The 27443-nt window shown below is 46.7% G+C and overlaps 1 protein-coding gene across 2 annotated transcripts in view; it reads right to left on the reverse strand.

Annotated features, from left to right (window-relative positions):
* Positions 1-27443, reverse strand: part of PDGFD (platelet derived growth factor D) — a 221461-nt gene that overhangs the window by 48807 nt on the left and 145211 nt on the right. The window contains exons 2-3 of one of the 2 annotated variants that reach the window (XM_032356405.1): positions 21129-21315; positions 17781-17961 (exon numbers count right to left, since the gene is read on the reverse strand). In XM_032356405.1, coding sequence (XP_032212296.1) covers positions 17781-17961; positions 21129-21315 — 368 coding nt within the window. Of the gene's footprint in view, positions 1-17780; positions 17962-21128; positions 21334-27443 lie in introns of both variants that reach the window. The other variant, XM_032356404.1, reaches the window with a different exon arrangement.

The raw sequence follows: 27443 nt of genomic DNA on the forward strand, positions 1-27443 counted from the left end.
TGGAACTTGAGAACTCTAAAATTGAAATATTGCCAAAAGGCAAGATCATCTCACAAAAGAGGAAACATTGGTGTTAAAAAGTAAAAAAGCCTTAAGAATTTAAAGGGGAGTTTCCCTGTCATAGATGATCATGCTTAATCAATTTGAAAGAAACAGAATAAAAATGTCTGTGCTAATTACAGAATTAAATTGTTTACCTGACAAAAGTCCTTCAGTAACTTCGCTAACTTGTATCATGTACATGGACAGGTTCCTTGTAGGGGAAAGAGTTAACAGTGTCCTTCAGACATTTTTATACAGAAATGTTACTATTACATTCGATATAGAACTTCTAAAACTTGTTAGAACACAGACACTAGTGAAATCACCTGTAGATATCGATCCCAGATGCCACGTCACTATTGTACGGAATACGGAATAAATGAGTCTTTATAAAAAGTAGTTAAGACTTTTTTGGCATCGCTGAATCTAGAATTGTAACTACTTTCTCTGAAATTTTAAAGGAGAGACTTCCACTGTGAGAAACAGCAAGTGAGACAAAGCTACGGAGGGAACTGCTGAGCTATTTCAAAGGCACCAAAACACAGGAGCGTTGCTGTTTGAAACTAGGAATCAATGGCTGGACATGCACAGTGCATTGATAAGACGGGAATCGGGTTACCAGATCATTTTGTGAGCAGTTTAATATAAGATGCTGACAAACGTGGGAATTCAGGGAAGAGCAGATTGATTAACAGACTGAGGAAAATGATTTGTGAGACAAGATTATAAAAACTGAATATATTGTTCATCTACAAAGGAATTAAGTACTTGATGTACACTATGTATAAAATTTTTTGGAGTGTTACTTAGGGGGATACGATACAAATTTCCAAGAACTCAAAATGCATCACCATGAAGAGAAAGAACTGTTTACAGTGTTCCCTGGGGGCAATAACTAGAAGCCGGGGCATGAAATTGAATAACAGAAAATGTAGGCTCCCTATCTACAAAGTTTTCCCAGTAGTGCTATCTATTAAATTGTGGAATGGCCTCACAGTGGAAATAGTGGAAAAGCCATCCTGTAAGTCATTTCACACCAGAGTGGACAAAGTATTCAAAGATACACCTTTGGAAAGAAATCACCATGATGGACGGTACAAGGAATAACCCACTTGGGCTTCCTGTTTGTGCTTCTAGAAGTGTTATGTGTCTTGCGCCGAGCATCTGTCTTCTGTTGTGAATATATTTCTGTCCCAGCTTTCATTTTATGTTTATGATTTCAATTGCTTTTGATTTTATTTTTCTAAAAGGCCTCTAGTTTGTAAACCCTTTGGTTTGCTTGCATTGTATTTTATGAAAATCACACTTATACGTTAATATCCTGAGCGCTCTATAAGGAAACCGCTCGGAGGAAAAAGCAATAAACCAGATGGAATTTTAATCCAGTTTACAATGTACTTGGGAGTGCATACATCTAGTCATAAACTCATTGCCTCTGAAAGCCGATGAGAGAGCAGAGAGGAATTTTCTTATTTTATTTATTGATGTCAATCTGGTAGTAGAATCTTCTCCTTTAGCCATTTATGAATATGACACTTTTCCATGTTTTATTAAACCCTAATTCTTTTGCTTTTGGGTTTTTATTATCTAATCTTCTCTTACATGAAAATTTATGGGGAATGGATAGGCAATGGATTAGAAAGAAGAGGTATCTGGTACCTTTGACACATTGAAAAGAGCTACTTAATCGTTTACGCTAATCTCAGTTATATTACATACATATTTACTTCTCAAAAAATCCTTGGCTAGGTAAAAATTTATTGTAAATTTCAAATATTTGCCAATGGAATGAGAACCTAGCACATTATCTTTGTGTCAATATTCCATCTCAAGTGTAAGATCCATTTAACTCTATTAAGGCATTCTCCCACAGTAAAACTGTTTCTTACTTCACAAATATTAGAGCAGCAAAGAACACGAGTTGTAATGCTTACCACACATCTGGGTTCTTAGCTACATCAGTTTCAGATGTACTGTCCACTCTGGGGATATTCATGGTGTGAAAACAGGGCATAAAGCATGCTCACACTCAGGAGGGTCATATAAATGAAGAAACGGTGAAAGGAGGTTGTGGTTTGTGAAAATCTCCTTGACTTCCTCTCACATCACACCCCCCACCTTCCTGCCTTTTTGTTTAAGTCCTAACAGGTCCCCTGCTGTTCCTTTTTTCTTCACAGTCCTGTCTCTAAAATAGTCCAGGAAATCACAAGGATAACTTTGGGCAGGAAAACGTGTAGAAAAGGCTTAAAGTAGAATTCCTTAAACTCAGCACTATTGACACTTTGAGCTGGATAATTTTTGGCTGGAGGTGACCTGTACATTGTAGCATATTGACCAGCGTTCCTGGTCTCCACCTACTAGATGCCAGTGGATTCCCCCCACTGCCCTGCCAGTTCTGAACCAAGAAGAATGTTTCCAGATATTGTCTTGGGGTTGGGGAGGAAGGAGAGATCATCCTAGGTTGAGAACCACTGCTAGAGCCAGGTGGGCAAGGTCGGGAGGAGCCTCTGGATGAACTCATCCTTTGGTTCTTCTCCTTGACAGCTGCAGGGTTCGGTGGAGAAGACCGCTGCCAGAAGACTGGGCTGGGACCAGTTATCCCGAACACGAGCTGTCCCTATCCAGACCGCCTGGGCTTAGGGAATGAGACTGTGAGGCTCAGTTTTGTGAAAACTCAACAGCAGGTATAGATAGGCTCTTGCACAGCCTCCCCAGGGAGAGGCACCTACACCCCCTCTGAGAAGGTCCTTGTGACAGGTTGATCTGATTCTCCGAACCAGTGTCAGCAGGAGAAATGAGACGGAGCAAATGTTCCAGTAGGTTAAGACATACACATTTCGAGGGAACAGTCCACGATCTAGCAGTACGAATGTGGGCCTATCTCACTTATTTCATGGACCACACGTGACACGGGGATGCTGTACGGAGACTTCGAACGATTGCTTCCAGTTTCTGTCTGTGTGGCTTCAATGAACTGGCCAACGACAAAAGAAACGATCGCGAAAGTCTGGCAGTAACAATTCGTTCACTGGAATCTACACCGTGAGTGTCAACAATGCGCACGGGGCTTAGCCAAGGGGCTGGCATGCAGACATCCATCAAAGGGGACCCTGGCCTTTGTGAAGTTACAGGGTTAGATGAACCCGTCAACAAGTGTTGGGAATGGCTGTCGCTGCTCATTGGAAGAATATAGTCTTGGGAGAGTCTTTGGAAGAATACGGAAGGGAAGTCTTGGGTAGGCGGGAGGAAGGGGTCGCAGCCAGCGGGAGGAAGGGGTCGCAGCCAGCGGGAGGAAGGGGTCGCAGCCGGCGGGGGAGGTGCCGGAGGCCCAGCTGAAGAGGTGGCTCTTGGAAGGGAGTTTTGAAAGATCCAAAGTCTGTGAGAATCCTGCACACCCCACATAGGTCAGCCTCCGCGCCAACACACACCAGCTGCAGTGTGGACAAGGGCTCTGGCCCTTACTCTGTGCCCTCTGACAAGTTCAGGGTTGGAGAGCAGGAGCTCTCGTGGTCAGCCCTAATCCTGAGCAGCTGCAGACTCTGCATTCACACTCCAGAGCCTTCTCGAAGCAGAAGCCGCCTCCATTAACCTGCAGAGGCTGGGCGCACACCCCAGCGGTTCTTGGAAATACTGGAGTCTCAGAACGGCTGGAGAGCCAGGGGAGAGAGCGGCCGGCTGAAGCTAGAGAACGGGAAACGCTCTGTTGTCTGTTTGGATGTGGTCACAGATCCTGGGAAACCACGGAAAGGTTTGAAGAGGAGGAGAGGCTCATTGATTTGGATATGAGACCCAGAAAGCTCTCTTAGGCTGACGTGGGGAAGAAAGGAGGGGCTCAGTGACCGTCCCAGAGGCAGAGAAACAAGGAAGGGAAGAGATTCTTGGGTGTTGCCCGGGGAAGAGATTGTGGTACCTGCAGGCCCAGTGATAGGGAAAGAGAAGGAAAAGGTGGGGGGAGGGGAGCTTATAGAGGAAGCGGTTAAGGAGTTTCCAAGTTAAAAGGGAGTAGCACTTTTCCAAATACGGAGAGAAAAGACAACGCCTGTTCTCTCATCCCCAGTGTTTTCTTCTGCGCTGACCTCACCAGGACGGAATAGGGACTCCAAACAGCGGGACACGAGAGCTCTGGGGGAGGTGCTCCCCTCCCCTGGGGTGCGGCCGAGGGGGTGCCACCCACCCCGGGGGACCGCGCAGCACTGTCGGCACGCCCCTCACAATCTGCGTTCCGCCCTCACCGAGGACACTCTCACGTGGTTTCAGCTTCTCTGCGGAAGCTGGACCCGGTCCCCGGCTCGCTCCGATGTACCCAGCGCACGCCGGGTCCCCCACGATTATCCTTGGCGTCAGCCCCTGCAAACCGGCTTGGCAGCTGGAGTATCTGAGCACACAGCTGCATCGGCAGCAGGCATCACCCCCCTGCGTTCTGATACTTTCATTCAATACCCCACGTTTAGAAATGAAGCTCGGCGGCAGGCCTCCAACACCTCGAAGATCGGGGCAGGCCCGGGAGGACCAATGATCACTTACTACGTATCTGATTATAGATCTATTCTGGTCAGAGATTTTCCCTTTCCTTTCAACACGTGGGACCACCATCTAAATGACACGAGGAAGAAGCCGTTCACACCTGAAATGTGTCAAGAAGCAGGATTCACAGAAATTACAGCAGATGTTAAATAACCATGAGAACAGGGAGAAAGAGGGCCAGTACTATAGACATGAACAACAGCAAACTGCCCGCACGCCCCGGTGGTGGGGCAGGGGCTGCTGCAGGTGCCTTCCCAAAATATTATCATAAAACGTCTCATTCTCATTGCTGACACCTGAGCAAACAGGCACTGTGAAGTCTGTTTTCCCTGTCATAACAACAACGGTTTTAGACCGCAAAACCGAAGAAATGTTCCCTTAACTGAAGTTCAGAACAGTGGTGTCTTCAGAAGGAAATCTGGTTTACTGACGGAGGAGAGGGGTAGTGAGTGGGGACGGTGTCTCGGAGGTAAGGGAGCTGGCTTTGTTCTCCTTCTCATGAACGCGTCACGGCTTGAATACTGTCTTTCAAAGCGGCCCCTCTCCTAAGGTCTCCACACAGAACATGAACTAATGGAAGATATGAACTCGGGGGTTGTTTGATTAGTAGGTAGTGTCGAATTAAGAAAACTAATTAATCAAGAGGTCTCTTTTCGTGGGGCTTAAATATATTGACCTTCATGCAAAATGTGACTCTAAGGGTAGGAACACCAGAGCCTACTGAGCTGCTTAACGGAATTAAGAAGCAGCCTCCGTGGTTTGATACGATGTCGTGAAACTTTCTGGTGTATCACATGTTACAAAGTGCTCTGCCACACCTCACCTCAGCTCATCCTACTATGTGCTGGGTACACAGCAGCTGTTCCTAGGGTGTTCCAGGAACTTCCGGAACATTAATTCATTCAGGAACGTTCACGAATGCATGCCGTTCCCAGAAGTGATGCGGGACAGCAGACAGAATACGATGAAGGCTTGTCATTGTCTTTGAGCGTTTCTGTCTCCCGCTGACAAGACCGTCAGCCCCCGACGTGAGTGCTGCGAAGAGCAGCTCTGGAGAATCAGTGCTACAGAGGGGTGCGATGAGCAGCCCACGTGAAGTTAGGGATGGCATCTCAGACAACAGTGCGCGTTCTGCCGCGCGGCTGAGAGATTAAGCATTCTTTTCAAAGGAAATAGTTCTTCACAGGGCAGCACATCCGCATCCCCGGAGGAGCCTTTACAAAAGAGTTTTGCCCACCCTTTCCCTGAGACTCTGATTCGGCAAGTCTAGGGGAAGTTCTGAGCACCTATATTAAAAAAAAAAAAAAATTCCTTAGGTGGTTCTAACACAAACACTTGACTAAGAATCATTTCCTTTGAACTGGGAGGTTTCATGAGGTCTAGATGATGCTCTGTGGGTTTAAGTCTAAAATGCCTTTGGTTGACTTTCTTCTTTTTAGCTCTAGGATTTATCTCTTTTAAATGCAAATAACTTGCCAAGGGTAAGGCTTTAGGCTGTTATCAGTCAGTGACTCATTTTGTTCGCTCTGCTTGGATTGAAGGATTCCCCACCTCTTCTGTGAGTTCCTACAGCTCCCCTGTGACTCATTTCCTGATCAGTCCTCTCCCCAAACACACACAGTTCTCCCCTCCCACAGCCTCTTGTTCTGCATTTCAGTCATTGTTTATCCCTTCACGTCTACTCAACTTTACAGTCGTGAGGGCAGGGTTCCCAGCTTATCTGCATCCCCAGGACCTTGCTTGGAACCTGATAGAGAGATGGAGAGCCACAAAAAGCATGTAGAGTAAATGAGTGACCGAATTAATCAGAGAATTTAAGCCTGGCCTGCATGAGAGATCTCCTAGTGGTTTTCGTTTGTGAGGAAAGAACCTTCTGGGCAGAGGTGAGTCGAGGGGGAGTCAGGGTAGTGGATGATTCCAAAAGGAAACTGGGGGGCACAGGAAACAACATCTTTGTCATTCTTCCTGCAACGTGGGTTTTGAAATAACCATTTTATTTTCATATTGATGATAGCGTATGTTTTTGTTACACAGGGAGGCTCTTATAAAAGGCACAGAAAAAAATGGATTGTTTACAGTTGTTTTTTGTAACTCATTCAATAAAAAAATTAGGTACTGGCCTGAAATTTGAATTTAGAGCTCTGCCTTTATGACCGTGCTTTTCCTTCAGAAATGATTTTTTTGGTCAAGACTTTGCATTTATAAATATTTTGTAACAATTAAATAAAAACTTTCCTATGGAGGTTATCTTCATGATTAAATGAAGTAAGTTTCTACTATGAATTTATAGTTTGCTTGTCTGTTCTAGAGATATTTATTGTAGAGATGAAAATACTAGGAGGCTTACAGATTTTTTTCTCTTCATAAAAATAGCCAGTTTGAGCATTTCAGGGGGAAAAAATGCAGGAAGCTCACACTGAGTCCTTGTGGCCTCAAACGGCTATAGCTCTGGAGGTACGACTTATCTTTGAGCCAAAGGAATATTTTAGGGGCAATTTGCAGTGTTTCGTAGAACTACATGAGGAATGACTGTCTTCTTACAGCAGTGCCATCAGGAACTTTTCAAATCCAAACATACTACTAAAATTAGAATTATTATCCTGGAGGTATATTTCAAGGTATTTTCATGGACAGTTCAAAAGCGACTAAGGCATGGGTCTAAGTTGCATAATGAAAAAGAGCCATTAAGGGTTTTTGGGTGACTGTCCCAGATCTGCGTCAGTGTGTGTGTAGGTTTCCAGGAAGGTAGCAGAATCAAGTTACAGGTAGCAGAATCAAGTTACAGAACTGCTCCTAGGCCTGACCTTACTATTAGTGCAATGATCTCCCTGGCGTTCATCTGGTTTAGAAGATTGTACACTCACTGTTGCGCCGCCCCCAAATTCGTATCTTGCAAGCTAATCCCCAATGTGATGGCCCTGGGGCCTCTGGGAGACGATTCAGTCACGAAAGGGTTTTGTGCCTTATCAAAGGCTTCCTGAGAGCTCCCTCACCCCTTCTGCCATGTGAAGTTATAGCAAAAGACAGCAGCCACGAACCAGAAGTGAGTCCTCATCAGACACCAAATCTGCCGTGAACCTGGGCTTCCTAGCTTCTGAGACTGAAAAATCACTTTTTAAAAAGTCATCCAGGCTATGGCATTCTGTTACAGCAGTGCAGATGGACTAGGGCACAACACCCCTTAACCTTGGACCACTTAATGTCATCCTAACCCTCCAGAGACACTGTAATGCTGACAGTCCTCATTACAGTTCCGTCTGCTGTATGCGAACTGGTCCTCAAACCCAGACACCCTACAGGATACCCTCGAGCAGCTCTGGGATACAGGTGGGCCTTTCCCACTTTGACATGAAGAAACAGCAGCTTGGGTGGTTTAAATGTGCGTCCTAGTCTCACTGATAGTACACAGATGTGAACTTGAGTGTTTCTCATTCACAGCTCCTCTGTCCTGTACAGAAAACCTCAAACAATCAAAGGGATGGCTTTGGAGTGTCTTCAAAACCTGGAAAGCTCTAGAGACTTGGGAACAATCCTGAGAGTGTTAGAATGTCAGGACCCCAAAGACCTCTTTGCTCTTTGCCCTGAGGCTTTCCAAGCTGCGAACTTTCCTCACGAGAAATGGAGGACCCAAACCATGTCACAGTCATGTAGTTCGACATGAGAACTGTTAAGTTCGGGCTGTTACTGAGGCAACCCTATGCTCCTTGAGGCTGAAAAGACAGACTTCACAATGAGAATGCTGGCTTCCAGTCCACAGTCCCCTGACCTCTGACCCCAACAATGGCCCCCACCATTCCATCCTCACGTCTGCTCCTCCAATGCCCATGCAGTCCTGGACCAAAACAGCTCAGGCCCATTGGTATGACTGTAGCTCCCTCAGGCCTTAAGTCTGGAAACACCCAGGCAATGGGCTGTTAGTACATCTTGTCTTTGTGCATCTCTGGGGATTGCTTTTTACTGTTTTTACTCCAAACTGAGATGCATCATGGGAACTCAGTGAATATGTGTTGGCTCAGCTCCATTAAACCTCTTGAGACCGCCCTACTTACAACAATACCTTTGATAGACCTTCAGGAATAAGCCGCTCCCTACCCTCCAGGAGAAACAGTGACAAGTGTGCAAAGGTTTTTATCAATTAAAAAAAAAAAAGACTGGAAAGAAAGACATCAAAATATTCATAGAGGTTATATTTGGGTGGTGGGAACTATCGTTTTTCTTTTCTTTTTTCTTCATTACTATACTATATAGTTCCCAAAGTATCTGGGATGTGTGTTCATTACTTTTTCCTTGAAAATTTCAACCACAATGTTGATAAAGACTGACAATCTGAGTGCCTAATGGAGGGAAATGAGCTAAGGACAGGTAGTAGCTTTGACATTGAATATGCTTTGACTGCGGAGGGCTTGGGTTTTTGAGGAGAGGTATAGACACAGATACGAAAATAAAATAGCAGGGATGAGAGGCAGAAAATCCCAAGAGAGCTGGGTCATCAGGGAATAATGCTGTTTGTCTGGAATGAAGAAGGCGTACAGAGAAGAGAGAACTGGCTAGAACGTGAGCTTGGGATCAGGATGCAGAGGGCTCTCAGGACCAGAGTGAGGTGTTTGGACATGAGGTTCACAGGAAATTGGAAGTCATTTGCATGTTTTCAGCTGGACAATGATGTGATCACAGCTTTCCTTTAGCAGGCAGTTGTGTCCTGGACAGACGGAAGGGAAGGGAGACAAGAGGTAGAGAGACCCATCAGGAAGCCATCAGCAGGACCCAGCCCAGCAGGAATGATTACTTGATTACTTATTCATGTGTTTCTCTCTTCCAGAAGTGGCTCCATGCCTTTTTAATCTCTCTTTTTGGTTTTTTTTTTTTTGCCTGCCTGACTCCAATTTTCAATTGCAAAATAAGGAAAGAGTCACTTTGAATCTGTAGCTCAATATTTTCACAGGAGTCAGAAGCAATGTTGAATGGAGGTCAGCCTTAATGGGTCACCTTCCCACTGATAAAGGGGACATTAAGGGCAGGTGTTTTCAAGACTGGATGAGTCCTGTCTATATGATTAATTTCTAATTCCTTTGTTTAGCTGGGAGAGGAGACTGGCACTGCCCTGAAGTTCCAAGGACTTTCAACTTCCCCGGGTAGCTGAACCCTACCGAGAGGGAGCAGGTCGACCAACTCTCCTTGGAACCAGAGCTGGGTGAGTTTGAGTTCCCAAGGACTGTGACCAAGATGACTGACTGAAAAGCACAAGCATAAGTCACTGTGGGCTCAGACCCTTCGCGGAGCTCTCTGTTGGTGCTTCCGGAGGGGGAAACACTTCTGTCTGTGTTCCTGCTTCTGTTCACAGATACAGAGACATCAACAAACATTTCTGTTCTCTTTAATCACAAACGCCTTCCCTTCATCACGTCTATCCTGCTATGCTTCCTCCACCACATCCCTTTTCTCCGTGTCTCCCTTGGACCGCCTGCGATGGATGCCAACCAGGGAAGGGTCTCGGCTCCCCTCCATTTCCTGGCCCATCTGCGGTGCACAGTCTGCCGACCTCACCGGCTGTATTCCCTGTTGGTGACTATTTGGGTCCAGACCTACAATCTTCCATGCACTGCGAGGGGCATGTAAGGCATCCCAGCCTCTTCTCTGGACCCCAGACTCCTCGAAAGAACCCCTGGGCGTGAATTTGCATCTCAGGAGCGGTACGCTTCCCTCAGGTTGGGCCCCTGACGGTTCCCTAGTTTTACAGAAGGGTCCTGAGCTTTGGCATTTCTTAGAACACCATGAATGAAGCTGCTATTCTGCTGACTTTTTGGCTTCTTGTTTCTCTCTTCTGCTGGCTAGAATGAAGAAAGTGTGGAAAGTGGTTAATAACCATCATCTCTAAGGCTTTGAGTGAACCACTCGGGATATTCTGAAATGCGTTGCCTTTTGGACCTTTACTTAGGCAACCCCCTCTTCCCGGGGTGTTTCCCTCTCCTCAGTCCAGTGGAGGGGAACAGATTATGGGACCCCAGGATATGTCACTTTGGCATAAAGAGTCTTTTGAGCTGAAAACAATTGAAAAGAAGAGACACGGGGTAGGCTCTCTGCCCCCCCCATCTGCCTAGAAGCAGGATATAAATTTATAAAGGGTCCGCACTCCCCTCTCCACCAGGAAGGGCGGAAGTTAATCAGAGAAAATGCTAGACCCTTACCAGCCTGGAGGCACCAGAGGAACCTACAGAACACAGCTGACTCACTGGCCCTTGGCTCCCGTTAGCCACCCCCCACGCCACATGTACCGTCCCAGAGTGTGCTGCCGGCAAACTCCAAGTCCCTTTCCTTTGTCTTGTCCCTTCCCCGAAGATGTATTGTTCTTTTGTTAAGACGGACTGTGAACTCCGGTTCTAACCGCCCTCCTGGGGTGACTCACCAGGGGGTGCTCCCCTGTGCGCGGGAGATCTTCGTGTTCATACACTCGTGTTTCTCTGTCCTTCTGTCTTGTCGGCCTCGTCTGCAGGGCCCCAGACAGAGGGCCTGGGAGCACAGCGGGGAAACAGCCTTCCTTCTCCTACACCAGCCGTCGCGGCCTGTATGAAGGTCAGTGCCGCCCTCCCCGCGGGCCCCCGGAGGTCCCACACACATTCCGTCCCTGCGATGCCCAGAGGTTTATAATCATGTCCTTTATCCCACGCAGAGCCATCATTTTCTTCTTACGATCCACCATAAGTTCTCAGAAATATTTGCTGAAGTGACAAGCGAACACTAGGTAGAGGTATTTTTTTACTGAGGTTCACGTCTTGGCTTTATAAGAAAGAAACAGTGCTCTATTTGAGGCATATCTTAAGTATGCAAGCCTTTTCTAATACAGTTGTATGGTTTCTCCTTCATTTTTCTCTTTTTCTGGAGCTACCAAATATTAGCGCATCAAACAGCATGGTTATAGAGAGAAAGTTATGGGTCTATAAAGACACACGGTCACTGAGAGTCACTACAGCTTCCCGGGTCTCAAGGACGGAAGTTGACTTGTAGGACAGCTGTGAATTTACGCCCAAATCAACAGGATGCCAGACTGCCCAAGTGCCATTAAACCCGCTCCCCCTCGAAGCTGGAGATGTATTTACTCAGTACGCGGGGAGTCGTCTGCTCATGTGGTTAGTACATGGGGCTTAGGAGAAAAAGTAATTACAGGCGTAAAGTATTATTTCGAATACTGGGTTGGAACGGCCGAGTCAACGTGGACGAAAACACTCCCAAAGTCAGGTAGCACCCGCAGACAATACATGTGGGGCTCTGAGCTGCATCGACGGACCCACAGAACCACGTGGGGGGGGAGTGGGGGTTCCCCGAGATTTTACAGACGGTGTTAGATGTATGCCTTTTTCCCTGGAGGGCCCACAGTTTCCCCATCTTGTGGAGAGCCCTGTGACCACAGGCCAACTCGTAACCTCTCTCTGTTCACTGCCTCGTTTGTAAAATGAGGGTTGCCCAAGGCACTGGATCTCGAAGATTCTGCAACTCTATTCCATATTCTTCCTGAAACCAGTCTTCCTGCTGTGCATGGGTCGGTAGCAGCAGCTGGTCACTTCCTGAATTAAACACCCTATGCATTTAATCACACGGTAACCCGAGGGATTGGGTGCTTTCCTCCTCCTCCTCCTCCTCCTCCTCCTCCTCCTCTGTGCCCAACTGTCAGTCCCAGGGGGGCAGGAACTCAGTCCAGACGTGCCACAGTGCTAGGCACATTGTGAGTGCACACTGAGGCCCAGACATGACCAGCACTAATGCCCGGAATTCAGCAGGGCCGGACCGTGTTATCCTGGGGCTGCATTCACCTCCCTTTTTTGTCTCGTCCTCTTTCCTAAATTTTTTTTAAAAAAATTTACCTACCTGCTCCTCTTCTGCTCCCCACCCCCACCCTCACCCTAACCCTTGACCCGCAGTTTGCTGGCGAACCTCACCATACCTTTGAGAAAGTACCCTCTGCTCCAAGATGATACAGAACTTGGCTCTTGGTCTCTCATGAATTCTATTATGGTTTCACTATGTGCTCAGGTTTTAGGAAAGCGATCTGATTAAAATAATGAATTCACTACAAAATAGTCTATGGAATTAGTGGGATTCTAGGACATTTGGAACACTTAGAGGAGAACATTTGTCCACCCGTGCCTGCAAAATGGCACCACAACGAGACTCTGTCCATAAGATGTTGAGTTTCACCCCACAGGTGCTGAAGCGGCTGGTAGGCTTCCCAGCCTGGTAGCCCACTGCAGGGACATCTGCCTGCAGCTTTCAGAGCCCGCACCCATCCCCCCTGCTCTGCTCCCCTCCTGTTTGTTTTCTTTATCTGGGAGACAGAAAGAGCGAGCTCTCTTGCACAGGGTTTATGGCTCCCAAAGCTCCAGTAGGATCTATCTGTAAGGATGAAACTGATGGAGACAGTGACCATGTGATCACCCTCCTGACCTCGACTGTCCCTGGCTCTACACACGGTCCCGGCCATGTGGCCAGGGCCCCAGGCCGTGTTCACAATGTCCCACGATTTTTATCTGACTGTGCAAGTGAAGACTTTCTACACATTTTACAAAGAAAGTGAATGGGTTTCTTCACTCTCCAGATTTGTCCGAGAATTCCACTCCGGGGAATAAGCATGAATTACCCACACCATTTGTTTGTTTTTGTTCAACCAGCTGGAAGGTTTTAGTTGAACAAAAGTAGAATCTGCAAAAGTTGAAACTGAGAATCCCATCTTACTCAATTCCTTCGTTTTATTCCTCCTTTTTCTTCTCCTCTTCCTCTTCTTCTTTCCCTTCTCCCTTTTCTTCTTGAAATAATTATTTATAATATAATTACATTATTTATAATAAGAAACCACGATTCATGCAGTTTCAATCTCAATGGAAATCTTAACTACACCACTTGAAATGAATTCAAACTATAGAGATACATAGTTAAGCAACTGGTCTGATAAAATTGCTTTTTAATTGTTTATAAGAGGTACTAGCAAATTTCAAGTTTTGGAATGACTTGTAATTAGTTAATAAAAAAGAAAGTTTTTGAATAGTTTTAAAATGACTTAGTGTTTTTATGAATTAAAAAAAATAATGTACCTTATGTTAAACACAAGTGCACACACACACACAAATAAAAGTTTTTGTTTGTTACGATGTGCAGTAAAATGTTTCTACCTTGGATGGAGGGAAAGGATGATGGTTAGAGGTGTCTATACAGGTGCATGGCCCTCACTGACACCTGGGCTGTTTGAAGAGGACTGAGGAGTGCACCTGTCACCTGTTTTATTAATAATAATACCAATGATAATAAGAACAGCAGATACATATGTAATTATTAAGTTCTAGGGAGTTTACAAAATTCTCTAATTTAATGCCTGCAACTACTTAATGTTGGGCAAAACTGCAGTGAGCTGTAGAGCTGAAATTCACACCCATGGTTGATGACTTCTCTGAAAACCATCCACTGGGAGCCTTGTATTGGATAACTTTCCAATAACCTACTTAATGGTCTTCAAAAGCAGATTCCCGACAACCCATCCATCCATTCCCCCACAAACTGGATTTGAGGTGGGAGAGCCTCATTTATTTACACAATCCCATCTTGCTAACAAGCATCTGAAAACAATGATGCCCTCTGAAGTCTACCTATTCTCCTCCGTAGAGTAAAAATTAGGGAAAGAAGACTGAGCAGAAAGCAAAAAATGAAATTAGGAAGTTCTGTTGAATCATACTTTATCAGGACAGAGTCAACTCAACAAATTCACTAGCTAGCCATAGTAGAAGGCACGTGCAGAATACACACAGAAATACAATTGTCCTACCCTTGAATAGTTCAATACCATTGTGGAAATTAAGACAACAGACTTAAAATGGAGTCACTCATGCCAAGGCCACATTACCAAACGGAGAATTAATTCTAGTGTTGGCTTTCCCCAGAACAGAATCTTAAAGCAGTCAGTCAGAAATCTCCAGATCAACACGAGTTATACAATCTGCCTGATGGACTTCCACTGTCTTCCAGGGAAACGTAACTTTGCAGTAATGAATTCAGCTTTTTGCCCAGTATAACCTCCTTGTTCGTGCTCTCTTCTGCCTATAAACGTCTTTCTATTTGCACAGCTCCTTGGAGCCACGTCCTGTCTGCTAGATTGGATCTTGCCTGATGAGTGAATCATTAAATAAAGCCAAAAAAATCTGTAAAATTTACTCAGTTGAATATTTTTAACACCATAAATCCGGAAGAGACAGATATACACACAATTAGTGATGGTAAAGGTAGGATCATTGGTGCCATGATTATTGACCCCTAAGTGTGGGTTATCATCTAAAAACCACATGCCAACTCCAATTACCACCCTCCTTTTATAGATGTAAGAGCACCCTTGCTCTTAGACCAAACTGGCCCCAAGAGACTGCACTGCATTGCTCTAAGAGAGATGGGGACAGGCGCTGTAGAAAAAGGTGGATCGAATTCCAAGCATAGCAAACAAGATCGGAAACCATGAACCAGTCCTAACCCAAAATAAGTGGCCCTGATGTTAAACCATTCACCTCCCACACTTAGCTGGAATGAAAAATTAGCCCATATGTGTACTGGACTTGGAATTCACACACATTCTGAGCCAAGACCATGCAGATCTGATTCCCGGGCATGGGGCTCTGATGGTCCTGGGCACCTGTTACTTCCAGCCCCAGAGAATATCCCTGTACACCTGGAGAGTCACTGAGGTATGAGGAAGAGAGATGTTTCATGGGAAGCAGAAACGTAAAAAGGGAGAGACAGAAGGGAGGTGGTCGTATCCTACCAAGATGGCTACTTGCCATCTTCCCAGAGCACGCTGACTCCTCAGAAGATATTCTCAGGCTCAAACGTCCCTAGAACCTAACATGCCTGAAGGTAGGGTTTGCAGAACAGCTGCCTCCAACCCTTAGAAGTTTTACGGGACTGCGTAACACTGTAAAAATAATAATTTAGATAACACTTATAAGGGGCTGCCATTTTTAATCCCCCGTCTCCACATTAGCTCACGTTGGCCAACTGTAGGCTTTGAGCCTGGTCTCGGTGGAGTCTGACTTTATAAACGCTGCTTTGAAGTCTCTGCAAGTACGACTTAAACACAAATGACATGTCTTCTCAATAGGTGGCTCGAGCCACAGCGATCTTCTATCCCCATTGAGCAAGAATCAAATGGACGTTTTATCCGCAGCCACACAGATCTACAGTCTGTACACACCTGGAGGGGAAGCTCCTCCCACCTGCTGGGATTCAGCCACCAAAGCGCTTCATCTCCCGGGGATCACACTTAGTGCCAGAAGCCTTTAGGACCAGAAAAGGGAGCCTGGAGCTCTTCCCAATGAATGCAGACCAAGGGGTCGGCAGGGCGGTACACAGAGGAGTGATCCCTGTCGTCATCCCCCAAACCCACAGTGGAGTCCTGGTGCGGGTGAACGCGTGAGGGAGCGGGGGGACGCCGGTCTCCGGGCCCCTCCAGAGGCTGCCCCATCTGCCACTTGCCACCGGCTAGTGAGGGAGTGACGAGCCTGAACCAAAACCCCAAAACCCTCCAACGGGAGAAGTCGCTCTTCCCTAAATCCATACCTGTACTCTCTGTTCTACAAAAACAAAAAGGCATTATTTCGCCTTAGAGTGTCCCTGTATGTGGGACATACATTCTTTCTAACTGACTATGGACCGTTCAATTTAGTCATGACCAAAGTTCTACAAAACGTATCTCCATCATCTGGGATAGTGCTCGGTATTTTAAGGGAAAAAATGTCCTTCCCTAAGCCTACCCACCCGCACTCCAACATGCCAGGCCTGCTCGTCCACAAACAGCAGAGAATGGATGCATCAGTGGACACGTGGACAGAAAGAAAGGTAGAAACCAAAGGTTCACGCTTCGGTTGGGATGCTGAGCAGCACGGTTGTTTGCAAAAATGTAAATCTTGCTTGATGGATTATTTTCAAATCAAAACTGGAACCAGACACACCTCACGCTCTTTTCCCATTTATTCTGATGTAGAATTCACTTAGTGTTTAATAACTCACGATAACGCAAAAATAAAAAACAAAACAAAAAAACCACCCACATCAGATATAAACAGCGAGGTTTTTTTCCCCATTCTCAATTTAACACAAAAGGGGAGCAAGACCACAAATTGACTCCATTCTTAGAGCCATGTTCTATTTTGGTATCCGGCATTTGAAAAGGAACAGAGTCAAGCTGAATGGGAATAAACGGTGTTTGTGGGAAAACAAAAGGCATCATGCTACGAACACGAAGGGGTCACGGGTAGTCTAAGAGAGCGAACAGGTAAAACCATCCCGGAGTCTCTCTGAGCTTAACGCATAGAGCCCAGCACTTCTGTATCATTACTCATCGTTCCCACTCCCCACGGCTTTGTCACTGATTGTCATCCCTACCAGATTACAAACTTCAGGGGTTCAAGAAACCCATCTGTCCTGCCCACCTCTGAGGCCACGACACCTAGCAGAACAGCTGACAGTGAGTCCGAACCTTCCAGTGTCCTATGAATGACCACGTGAGTAAAGCAGACACATGGCGGCGTGTGACCCAAGAACCAGAATTAATGACGATAGAGATTTTGACTCAGTAAGAGGCTGAGCGATTTCCACTGGTCAGAACCACGTAGAGTTGGGAATGGCGGCTCATGTGTGGAAGGAGAGGTGAGGACACAGAGAAGCCTGACTGTAGCAAACAGTGTGCAACTCCGGGGTCCGGGCTCAGGCTTTACCATCCTCAAGAGGCTTGCTAACTCTGAAGCTCTATGATCATGACATAGACCTTTCCCCAGTTTGGATCAGAATTTTAAACTAAAATCATTCACACTCTTCTCTGTGGCTGGAATGACACAGACAGCTTTTTGAACAGAAGGTGGTCAACTTTCCAAATCCTTTTTTTGGGCTGTACATTTATCCCACCTCAGCTGGATCAAAGGTAATACTGCTTTCTTCTCAACTATTTTACTTTTTCTAATTACCAGGCTTCCGTTCAATAGGTGTGGACCCAAGGGTTGACTTAATCAATCCCAAATGGTGTTCCTTACTGAAGAGAGCTTTACTGTGTTGGCCATGAAGTAGGCACACAGCATACCACCGAGAATTAACAAAAGTTCACCTCATACCACTGCATTTAATCACAGAAAATATCTCTATACTTCATGAAACCAGTGTCTGCTTTTAATCACAGAGTGGTTTTGGCTACTTACCACAAAGGAATAATAAATCTTGAATCCAGGTTTAGCCACGAAGTAGTCATCGGACTTGAATGTTATTTTTATTTGGTTTGTTCTTGATGTTATCCTCGGAGGAACTTCCTTGTGTCCACACCACCGTCCTCTAATTATGGTACTGGTTTCAGATACATCTTCGACTTCCACAAAATCATACCTGGTTTCAATTTGACATAAATAAACGTATTTTGGTTAGAGTAGACTACGAAATTCATACTTCCACTCGGAAATGAAAATTACTTATGTGCCTTCTCATGACCTATGAGCTAAAATGAAAATTAAAGCCCATTGAGATTTTGAAGGGAAACCTAGTTTTTTGGATGAAGTTTTCCAAATTCAAACTTCAGTAATCCAAAAGAAACCTCATGGACGTTTAGCCATGAGTATGCCCAAATCATCAGTAATGAAAATGGGCCACTGTTTAAGCACGGGGCTCATAGTGCTTCCTAGGAAAACTAGTAACTATAATCTATTGTCATCTATTGTCCTATTTTTTAGATATAGCTCTAATTCTATGTCCAAATATTTACTATATAAAGTTTTCAAACAAATTCCCACTTTGAATTAATTCACCACATTCAGGGCTTCCTTAAGAAATGACCTGTATCTATAAAGCATAGAGAATCAGCATTACATTACATCATCCCATTATAGAAGATACCTGGTGAAATAAAATAAATCTCTATTTTCTCTTTTTGGAAGCTGTCTTTTGGAAGGATCATATCATAAAACAGGACAGTTGTCATAGTGAGAAGCATTAAGACTTCGGGGAGGGAGCTGTCCTAGCCACTACTGGAACTAGCTGGTCTGGTTAAATCAGTGTGTGAATGAGCAGAAGATCACAGTTTCAGCTCTGACTCTGGGCAGAGAGGGGAAAGGAGTTGCAAACAGTGTGCAACTCCGGGGTCCGGGCTCAGGCTTTACCATCCGAGGTTAAGAACGGAGGACAGTCCCTCTCTGAATGTTCCACATCTGCCGAGGTTAAGAACGGAGGACAGTCCCTCTCTGAATGTTCCATATAACCTTTCCATCACGGGGTAGAATGTCTTCAGGGACAGAGTGTACATCTTCTAGGGATCATCTCCCTGATTTTCAGACACCGCAAATCTTGGGACAGTCTACTTGGTGAGCTGAACGACCTGACTTTCAGCTCTGGGCATCCGTCTCTCCCTCCCCCCGGACGACATGGGCTGCTAACGTCACAAGGCAGAGGATGGGCACTCAGGGTGAGCAGCGGCCGCCGTCTCCACACACCGTGGGTCTTCCATTCCGACTGCCAAAAGGAATCAGCGTGAGAAACATCACAGGTGAATGTGAAGAAAATCCTGGATCCGGCAGGACAATCGCAGGAGCGGGGGAACTTATCACCCACTTACCCAACTTGTCACCCATCCCACTCATCCAATCGTGGCATCATGGCTACCTTTCACTGAAGAGACTTGCGAGGTCCTTAAGTCCTTTGCCTCAGTTTCCTTATGAGCCAAATAAGAGTTTATACAAATTTCCTGGCTGGATATCTCTTGGGTGCTGTGTAAATTAATTACTTAATGTTTATACGGTGCTTGGAAGGTGAAAAGCACTCACAAAGAATCATTATTCAAGCAATAAAATATTACCGTGTAAACATCAAGGAGGCTTTGGAACAGATGGTAGGAAATCAATTGCATTTCATTTTATATACAATATGTGTAAATCATAGTTACTGCAGAAAGCATGAGTATACTTGAAACTTTGTTAATAACACCATAGGTCACTTTCTTTTTTTTTTTTGTTGTTGTTGTTGTTGTGAAAACAGCAGTGTGATTTTTACTGTGGATGAAGTCAAGAGAGCGTCACTTCAATTCTTTGGGAGGGTCTGAGGCTCTGACCTCTCTCCCGTCTTCCTTTCCCCTTTCTGCCCCTACTCCTCTACCTGCCTCCATAAATTTGGAGAAGCAACTGGATTTTAATGAAGGGTCCAGAAAGGAAAGCACCTGGCATCTTCTATTTTCAAGGCTAGGGTCAAAATCCTAGCTCAGCTGTGGAGACCTGCCTTCCTGTCCGGGTCATCACCACCCTCTAGAGTCTCCAAAAAAAAAAAAAGTGTCTCCCCCCATCTCTTTTTCCAGCCCAGAAGATGAGTTCTCCCTTTCCAGGTTGCACAGACCCGATCTGCTGGAGTGCGTTCTCTCTGTAAATAAATATTAACCGGCTCTTCAGACTATATTTGTCTCTGCTTTCGGCTTACAATACCCTCTGTGGTCTTAGAAAGGAATCGTCACTGCTGTTATTCTTTTTTTTTTTTAATTTATTTTTTATTTTCAGCATAACAGTATTCATTATTTTTTCACCACACCCAGGGCTCCATGCAATCCGTGCCCTCTATAATACCCACCACCTGGTACCCCGACTTCCCACCCCCTGCCCCTTCAAACCCCTCAGATTGTTTTTCAGAATCCATGGTCTCTCTTGAAAAAAACGACAGCCACATGATAAAAGCTGTCAGCCTCATAAACATGCAACAAAGGACAGCCAAATTCAAGGCAGCCTCTTTTTATGCGTCCGAGGGAAATAAAGCTGCTGAAAGGATTTCTTCAGCGGCGCAACAGCAAGGGAGAAGGAGCGCGTGGGGTAAGTGCGGGAGGGAAACAAAACCCTTCCTGGCCTCATGCATGCTCACTGAATGACTATGACGCTGGGAGCAGACAATTCAAGGAACAGCCGGGGCTTTCTCTGATAAATACGCTTGGAAGGGTGATTATGAAGCCTGGATTTCGTCGACTACTAGCCCAGGAAGGACAGGAGGCAGCCTGTCTGAGTTGCTCCTAGACCCTGGGGCTCACAGTTCTTTCTCACACGGATCTGAGGCCTGTGATATCAGGATAAGGCCCTGACACGGTCCTGGCCACCACCCTCTCCCAGGCGGGGGGAGATCAGGCCGTTCATCGGTTATAGCAGCCTGGCTGAGGTCCTGGAGCCCAGCAGGGCAGGATCCTCCGTTAGCCCATGGCAGGTGGATCCCAGAGCCACCCTGGGAAGGGGGCTGTCGTGGACACCTGATGCATCTACCTGCTCACAAAGGCGGCTCGGGGCCCGGCCTTCACGGGCCGTTGTGGGCCCGTGTTTCTCTGCGAGGCCCCAGGTAAGCAGGCCCTTTGCACAGACGGTCCGCGCTCCCATGTGTCCCTTCTGCCAGGATGGACCCAAAGGCTCTTCTGAAAGGAAGGGGGACGACACACCTCGGGCAGGTCCCCGGGGGCCCCGAGGGAAGTCGGGTGGGACGCCTTGAACCGCCTCGCCTTCACCTTGGAAGTGTGCCCCCGAAAGGGTTTCCTGCCCGCTCACCTGCAGATCTCATTCTCGGCTTCCTCCAGCCCAAACTGCGGGTCGAAGGCGAGCTGTATCCTCGTCTTGTCCCGCGACCGCAGCCGCCAGGTCAGCAGCAGGTTCCTGGGGTAGCTGTTGGGGAAGCGAGGACTCTGCACGTGGCCGTTTCCCGTCACCTGGATGGTCTCGTCTCTTCGGTACAAGTCTGTGAGGTGATTGCTGTCTGTTAGTAGTCACAACTGGTAGAAATTAGTATGTTGCTCCAATTACAGGGAAGCAAACAAAGACAGTTTAAAAACATCACATGTTAAAGCATGTCCTGGTCTTGCGGAAGAGCAGAAGGCCAGACGGCAGCCCTCGGGTTAAACAAGGGACACCCGCACTCCTCCTCCGACCCCCACCTCCTAGGCTCCCGCAGGCCCACATGAAGTATTTTGTACTTTGAGAGCTCCTTTAGCGGAATTTGGGGCAAGAAAAATGAACAATTTTCTCAGAACTCGGGTTCATTTAGATCAATAGGAAAATAAGTAAATGATTTAAAATAGTGTTTCCTTCCCTTCTTCCATATCATTAAAAATACTTTTTTTTTCTTTTTCCCTGTACACACGGGCAGTGTCACGACATAGCTTCAGTGAGGAGCACAGGTCAGACTCAATAAATATTGTCACATGAACGAACAAGAGAGCAAAACACAGAAAAGAATTTCACGGGGCTTAGTGACCACTTATTTGTAATTCAAACAACACTTTCCAGTGGTGTCTCCATTGTAAAAATAATTATTTCTTCGCCTTCGTTTTTGGTGACTTAAAGACCTAGTTTTTTATTTTTTAAGATTTTATTTATTTATTTGAGACAGAGAGTGAGCACGAGCAAAAGGAGGGGGAGGGGGGAAGCAGGCTCCCCGCGGGGCAGGGAGGCCCACGTGGGGCTCGATCCCAGGACCCCGGGATCATGACCTGAGCCGAAGGCAGACGCTTCAACGACTGAGCCACCCAGGTGCCCTTAAAGGCCTGATCCTTATTCTACTCTCTATTTTATCATAAAGAACTTGTCTGGTCTTCATCCAGGGTTCCTGAGAGGGAACTCGTAACCCCTTAGAATTTCCCAAGTGACAGAAGGGTCTTTGTTATTCATGGTGGACCCTGGGGACCACACCAGAGTTTACACAAATGAGGTCATTAGCCAACCGTGGGTCCCTAAGCAGTTTCAGACAGTGGCTGGCTGTGCTGTAAGACCAGCCCTGTGGTTAGAGGGTTAGGGCTTGGAGCCCTGACATCGGCCTGACCTCCCACCCTCCCTGGAGGAAACGGGCACCGGGGACTGGGTCCAGTCACACCGTCAGTGATCCTATCCATCACACCTGCAGAGTGAAAGCCCGAGAGGCTCTCTGGTCCCAGGGGCTTGGGTCAACCTCCTGGGCAGCGTACACACAGAGGGGCGAGGACGGACGTGTCTTGGGGACATGAAAGCTTCCTGCCTGGGACCTTCCCAGACCGCATCTTCCCAGACCTCATCTGGCCGGTCCTGATTTATAGTCTGCACCGTGAAACTTAATAGCAAAACTGTGATTGTAACGACAGCACTTTCTTGAGTTCTGCACGTCGTTCTCGTGAATTATCAAACACGATGGGTTTATGGGGTCCTGAATCTGCAGCCAGCTGGTAAGAAGTGTGGGCTGACGGGTTCCCCCATCTTCAGTTGGTGTCTGAAGTGTAGTCTCGCGGGTGCCATGCCCTTTGCCTGTGGACTCTGACCTCCTCTCTGTAGGTCTGTCTTTACATCTTCCCCAGTATCCAGAGCTCTTTGCATTCTAGACTTTGGCTGCTCAGACCCTGGCATTAGTGGGCCTCCTGCCTCTGTCCCCTTGTGTTCTCCCGCAGAGCGTGTATTCTGAGGCCCTATAATTCAGTGAGCCTGGTCAGGGAAGATTAAATTGCTGGTGGAAACCACCGGAAGGTGGGGCTGCCCGGGGTGGCTGGCAAAGCTTCCCAAACAGCGGAGGAAGGAAGAGGGAAGAAGCACGTGACACTCAGAAGCCTCTCTCCTTTTCACGAATGTTCCTGCACACACAGAAATTACCATATGTTTATAGTTTTTAACTTGTTCAGTGTTCAACGTGTTGCACTTGCCCAGTTCAACTCTGCGTGGGAGAGAGAGTGCTTGAGGAGCACAGGGGCTGACGGGAGCTGGTCTCTGGAAACCAGGACAGGAGGGACAGCTCTGGCTCTGTGGCCTCCTCCAGCCTCCCAGATGTCAGCAAACATATCTCCCGGCTGACCCTTCCCTCCTCTCCCCCTGGACCTTATGCTGAAACGGAGCCATGAGAATTACCTGTCTGCTCGCTTTGTCATAAAGGGCTTACAGGAAATGAGGGAGAGCTGTTTGCCAGGAAGAGAGAATGAACTATCAGACAGTCAATCAACAATCCTTTATTAGGTGCAGACTATAAAGCATAATGTTTTGCAGTGTTGTTAACCCTTTTATCACTGGAGTTTTTACCTTTACAATTGCTGCCCTGTTTCCTTACCTTGAGTACTATTATTTGCTTAATATTTCTCTAAATTAATTTTTTTTAAGAGAGAGAGAGCGTGCATGCACAAGTGCGTAGGAGGGAGGGACAGAGGGAAAGGAGGGAGAGAATCCCCAGCAGAACCCCGGTGAGTGGAACCCGATGTGGGGCTCGATCTCAAGCCCCGAGATCAAGAAATCAAGAGTCGGACGCTTAACTGACTGAGCCACCCAGGTGCCCCTCTAAGTGAGTATTTTTTTTTTAAGATTTTATTTATTTATTTGAAATAGAGAGAGAGAGAGATCACAAGTAGGCAGAGAGGCAGGCCGAGAGAGGGAGAAGCGGACTCCCTGCTGAGCAGAGAGCTCGATGTGGGCCTCGATCCCAGGACCCTGAGATCATGACCTGAGCCGAAGGCAGAGGCTTAACCCGCTGAGCCACCCAGGTGCCCTAAGTGAGTATTTTTAATCAAAAGCAAATCTACTGTAAAACAAAACTTTGTATCAATGTAAATAACAACTAGATAACCACTTGCCATGAACAGAAGGCACCCATAACCCTAAAGATACAGCGACTACAATTAAGAACACGCATCTGAGGTGTTAACGTTGCTCATTTATCGAATAAGGAGTCCAAGCGGCACATTTCCCTCTGGTCTCTTTCGGGGGGGGGGGGGTCGTCATCAGTGTTTGGGCGCTTTTAACATTCCAGACGCTAGGTGACGTTTGGCTCTAGTTTCAGAATGCTTAGAGAACAGTCCCTGTGTCTTGGACCTGAGAAGCAAAGCCGACGCACAACTTGCACACCTCCGCGAGCCACGTGCGGAGAGGGGAAGCGCTGAGGCCAGGGCCGTAGTTGCTCGGAGCCCGGAGAGCTACGGGGCTGGGCAGAATACGAGGTGTGTGTATGGGGTCCTGCGAAGATGTCTGCAAACAACCGGATCTGGAGCAGAGTCCGAACGGGCCCGGGTGGGACCCAGGGCAGGTGGGGGCACCCGTGGGTTTTACAGGTAACGGACAGACCCTGCTGATAGCCAGGCCGAGGTCCCTGCCCTCCGCAGAAGTGGACACAGAATGCAGGGACCTCGACGAATCTAAGGGGTCTGGGACCTCATGACGCAGAGCCGGTGGTGGGATCACGGTCTGACCCGACACAGTCCGTCCTCGGAGCACGCACCTGTAACCAGAGTGCTGTCCTAGTTGCTAAACTATAGAACTATGAAATACGTCATTGTTCATAGAGAATAGTTTCTTTTTTTCCTTTTCTAAAATTTAAATTCAATTACTTAACATAGTGCGATTTATTGGCTCCAGAGGTGGAGGTCGGTGATTCATCAGCTGCCCTGACACCCAGTGCTCATCACATCACGTGCCCTCCGTCATGCCCGCCCCCCGGTGACCCCATCCCCCCACCTCCCCCTCCAGCAACCCTCAGTTTGTTTCCTAGGGTTAAGAGTCTCTTATGGCTTGTCTCCCTCTCTGATTTCTTCCCAGTTTTCCCTCCCTTCCTCTATGATCCTGTTTTGTTTCCTAAATTCCACATAGGAATGAAATCATGTGATAACTGTCTCTCTCCGATGGACTCACTTCGCTCAGCGGCATACCCCACGTACATTTATATGGCAAGAATGTAAGTTCTTTATTTCACATTCTAATTCTGAAGGAAGTTTACATCCTCATAAACTCTGAGTTATGCATTTGATCTTTTCTTTAAAGCCAATTAAAATGAAAAGAAAAAAAAACAAAGCCACATGTTGTATTTGTCTCTTCTGTCCCCAACACTTTAAACAAACTCAGCTCACCCACGCAAGTATCCAAGGAGCTCGAGGAACAGCACCTCAGGCCCCAGTACTCATCTCTGGGACTCACCTAGAACTGCGGCTCTCCAGGTGTGTCTCCCAGATCAGACTCATTAACATCACCACAGAGCTTGTCAGAAATGCAGATGACCGGGACCCACCCGAGACCCACTGAGGCAAGAGAGCTGGGGGTGGAGAAGAGCGCTGCTTGTTTTAAGAGAGCCCTCGCGGGGAGTCCTCTGCTGCCTGGGGGAGAACTGCCCACCTGGCTCACCACCTCACAGGTCCTGTCATCTTCCTTGCTCTTCCTGACTGAGATCTTCCACGTCCTTGTTGGGACTCTACACCTCAAGTTCAATGTTTCATCTTACCTCCCTAGCTGATGACCCGTCCCGGGCTCACTTTCCTGTCTTTGACCTTGGAACCTCCTCCAAGTCATCCTTTCTGGTGCCCAGTGACCCTAAGGCGAGAGGCTACCTGTCTTACTGACTTTGACACAGAGCACCTGGGTGTCCCCTGCCCCCCAACTAGCTTCCTCTGTGTCATGGAACAGAATAGTTCCTGGTCCTGACAGATACCTGTGGTAATCCTCTGTCACCTAACACAATGTTTAAGAGAGAATGGAATCACAGATAATGGCAGTACTCTTATTTATTCTCAGATCATGATATTACCTATGACAGTATAAAAGGCAAAGCCCAGGCGCTGAACGGTTAAATAGGATTGAACACTTGGCCCACGGGAGAAAATGAAGATCCCATTACAGACTGTGCCACCCCACAAATGCAGTGGGACAGGACAGGCAAACGCATTTGCCCCACTGTCCCCATAAGACATCTAGGAGCCAGCAGCATGACTGAAAGACACAGAACCAAAGAATGGTCACTGGACTCAGAAAATTCCTAACGTGCAAAGGGATAGATTACAAAATATCATTTGCAAAATGGCTGCACTATAATAATACAGTATATCACAGAAACAACATTTGTCAGGACTACACCTGAATGATATATAAACCAAGGAGCCCCACTTCTACTGCTAACCCACCACAGCAAGACTACTTAATCTGGGGAGGGAGCAATGCAGTTGATAAGAATCCAATTCTGTAAGTCCATCATCACTACCAGTTTAGGAAACAAATGAAGAGGGAGTAAATATCATGGCTCTCCTTCTCTTCTTTTCTTTTTTTTAAACTTTATTTATTTGACAGACAGAGATCACAAGTAGGCAGAGAGGCAGGCAGAGAGAGGCGGAAGCAGGCTCCCTGCTGAACAGAGAGCCCGATGAGGGACTCGATCCCAGGACCCTGAGATCATGACCTGAGACAAAGGCAGAGGCTTGACCCACGGAGTCACCCAGGCGCCCTGTTTTTTTCTTTGAAATTAAATTGTTTTGTTCCTTGAACAGGTAATGAAACCAGCCCCGAGAAGTTAAAGGGATGTGTTGCAAGCCATAGGAATGGAGGCTTGTGTGTGTAAGAGTCTTGAATCCAGCTTTGCCAAGTGCTGGTCCCAGTGGCTTTCCCCCACGACCACACACAACAGCACTGGACCCACCATGTCAGCCTTTTGGCTTCTGTTTCTTAAACTGATACTTAAGGGGACCACCTCACATGACATTCAAGATTCTGTTTAGGTCCAAGGGACACGACACCTCACCCAATTTTCTTGCAAGGGGATGGGGGTGCCAGTCGGTAGACCAAGACTAAGTGGTCAAGAGTGAGGCAAAGATGGGACAACAGAATCTGAAATGCCCAACCTTCAATGGGACAGACACTCTTCCGTCTAACAAAGAAGTTATACAGAGTCATACTCTGTCGTCTAAAAGAAGAGTGTGAACGGACAATTGCAACAAGTTGTTCAAACACACACTTAGGAAAATCTTCACTTCTTATAAACTAGAAAAGTATCCCGGGCTCACAGCTCACTGCTTTGCACACAGATCTGTGCTGAACACATTGTAGAAGACTTTAAATAAATCTAATGTGGGAACAATGTATTCTCTGTTTAGCACATTTTAAAGCTAA

Source organism: Mustela erminea, chromosome 9 (genome assembly GCF_009829155.1).
Source record: "Mustela erminea isolate mMusErm1 chromosome 9, mMusErm1.Pri, whole genome shotgun sequence".
NCBI classification, from domain to species: Eukaryota; Metazoa; Chordata; class Mammalia; order Carnivora; family Mustelidae; genus Mustela; species Mustela erminea.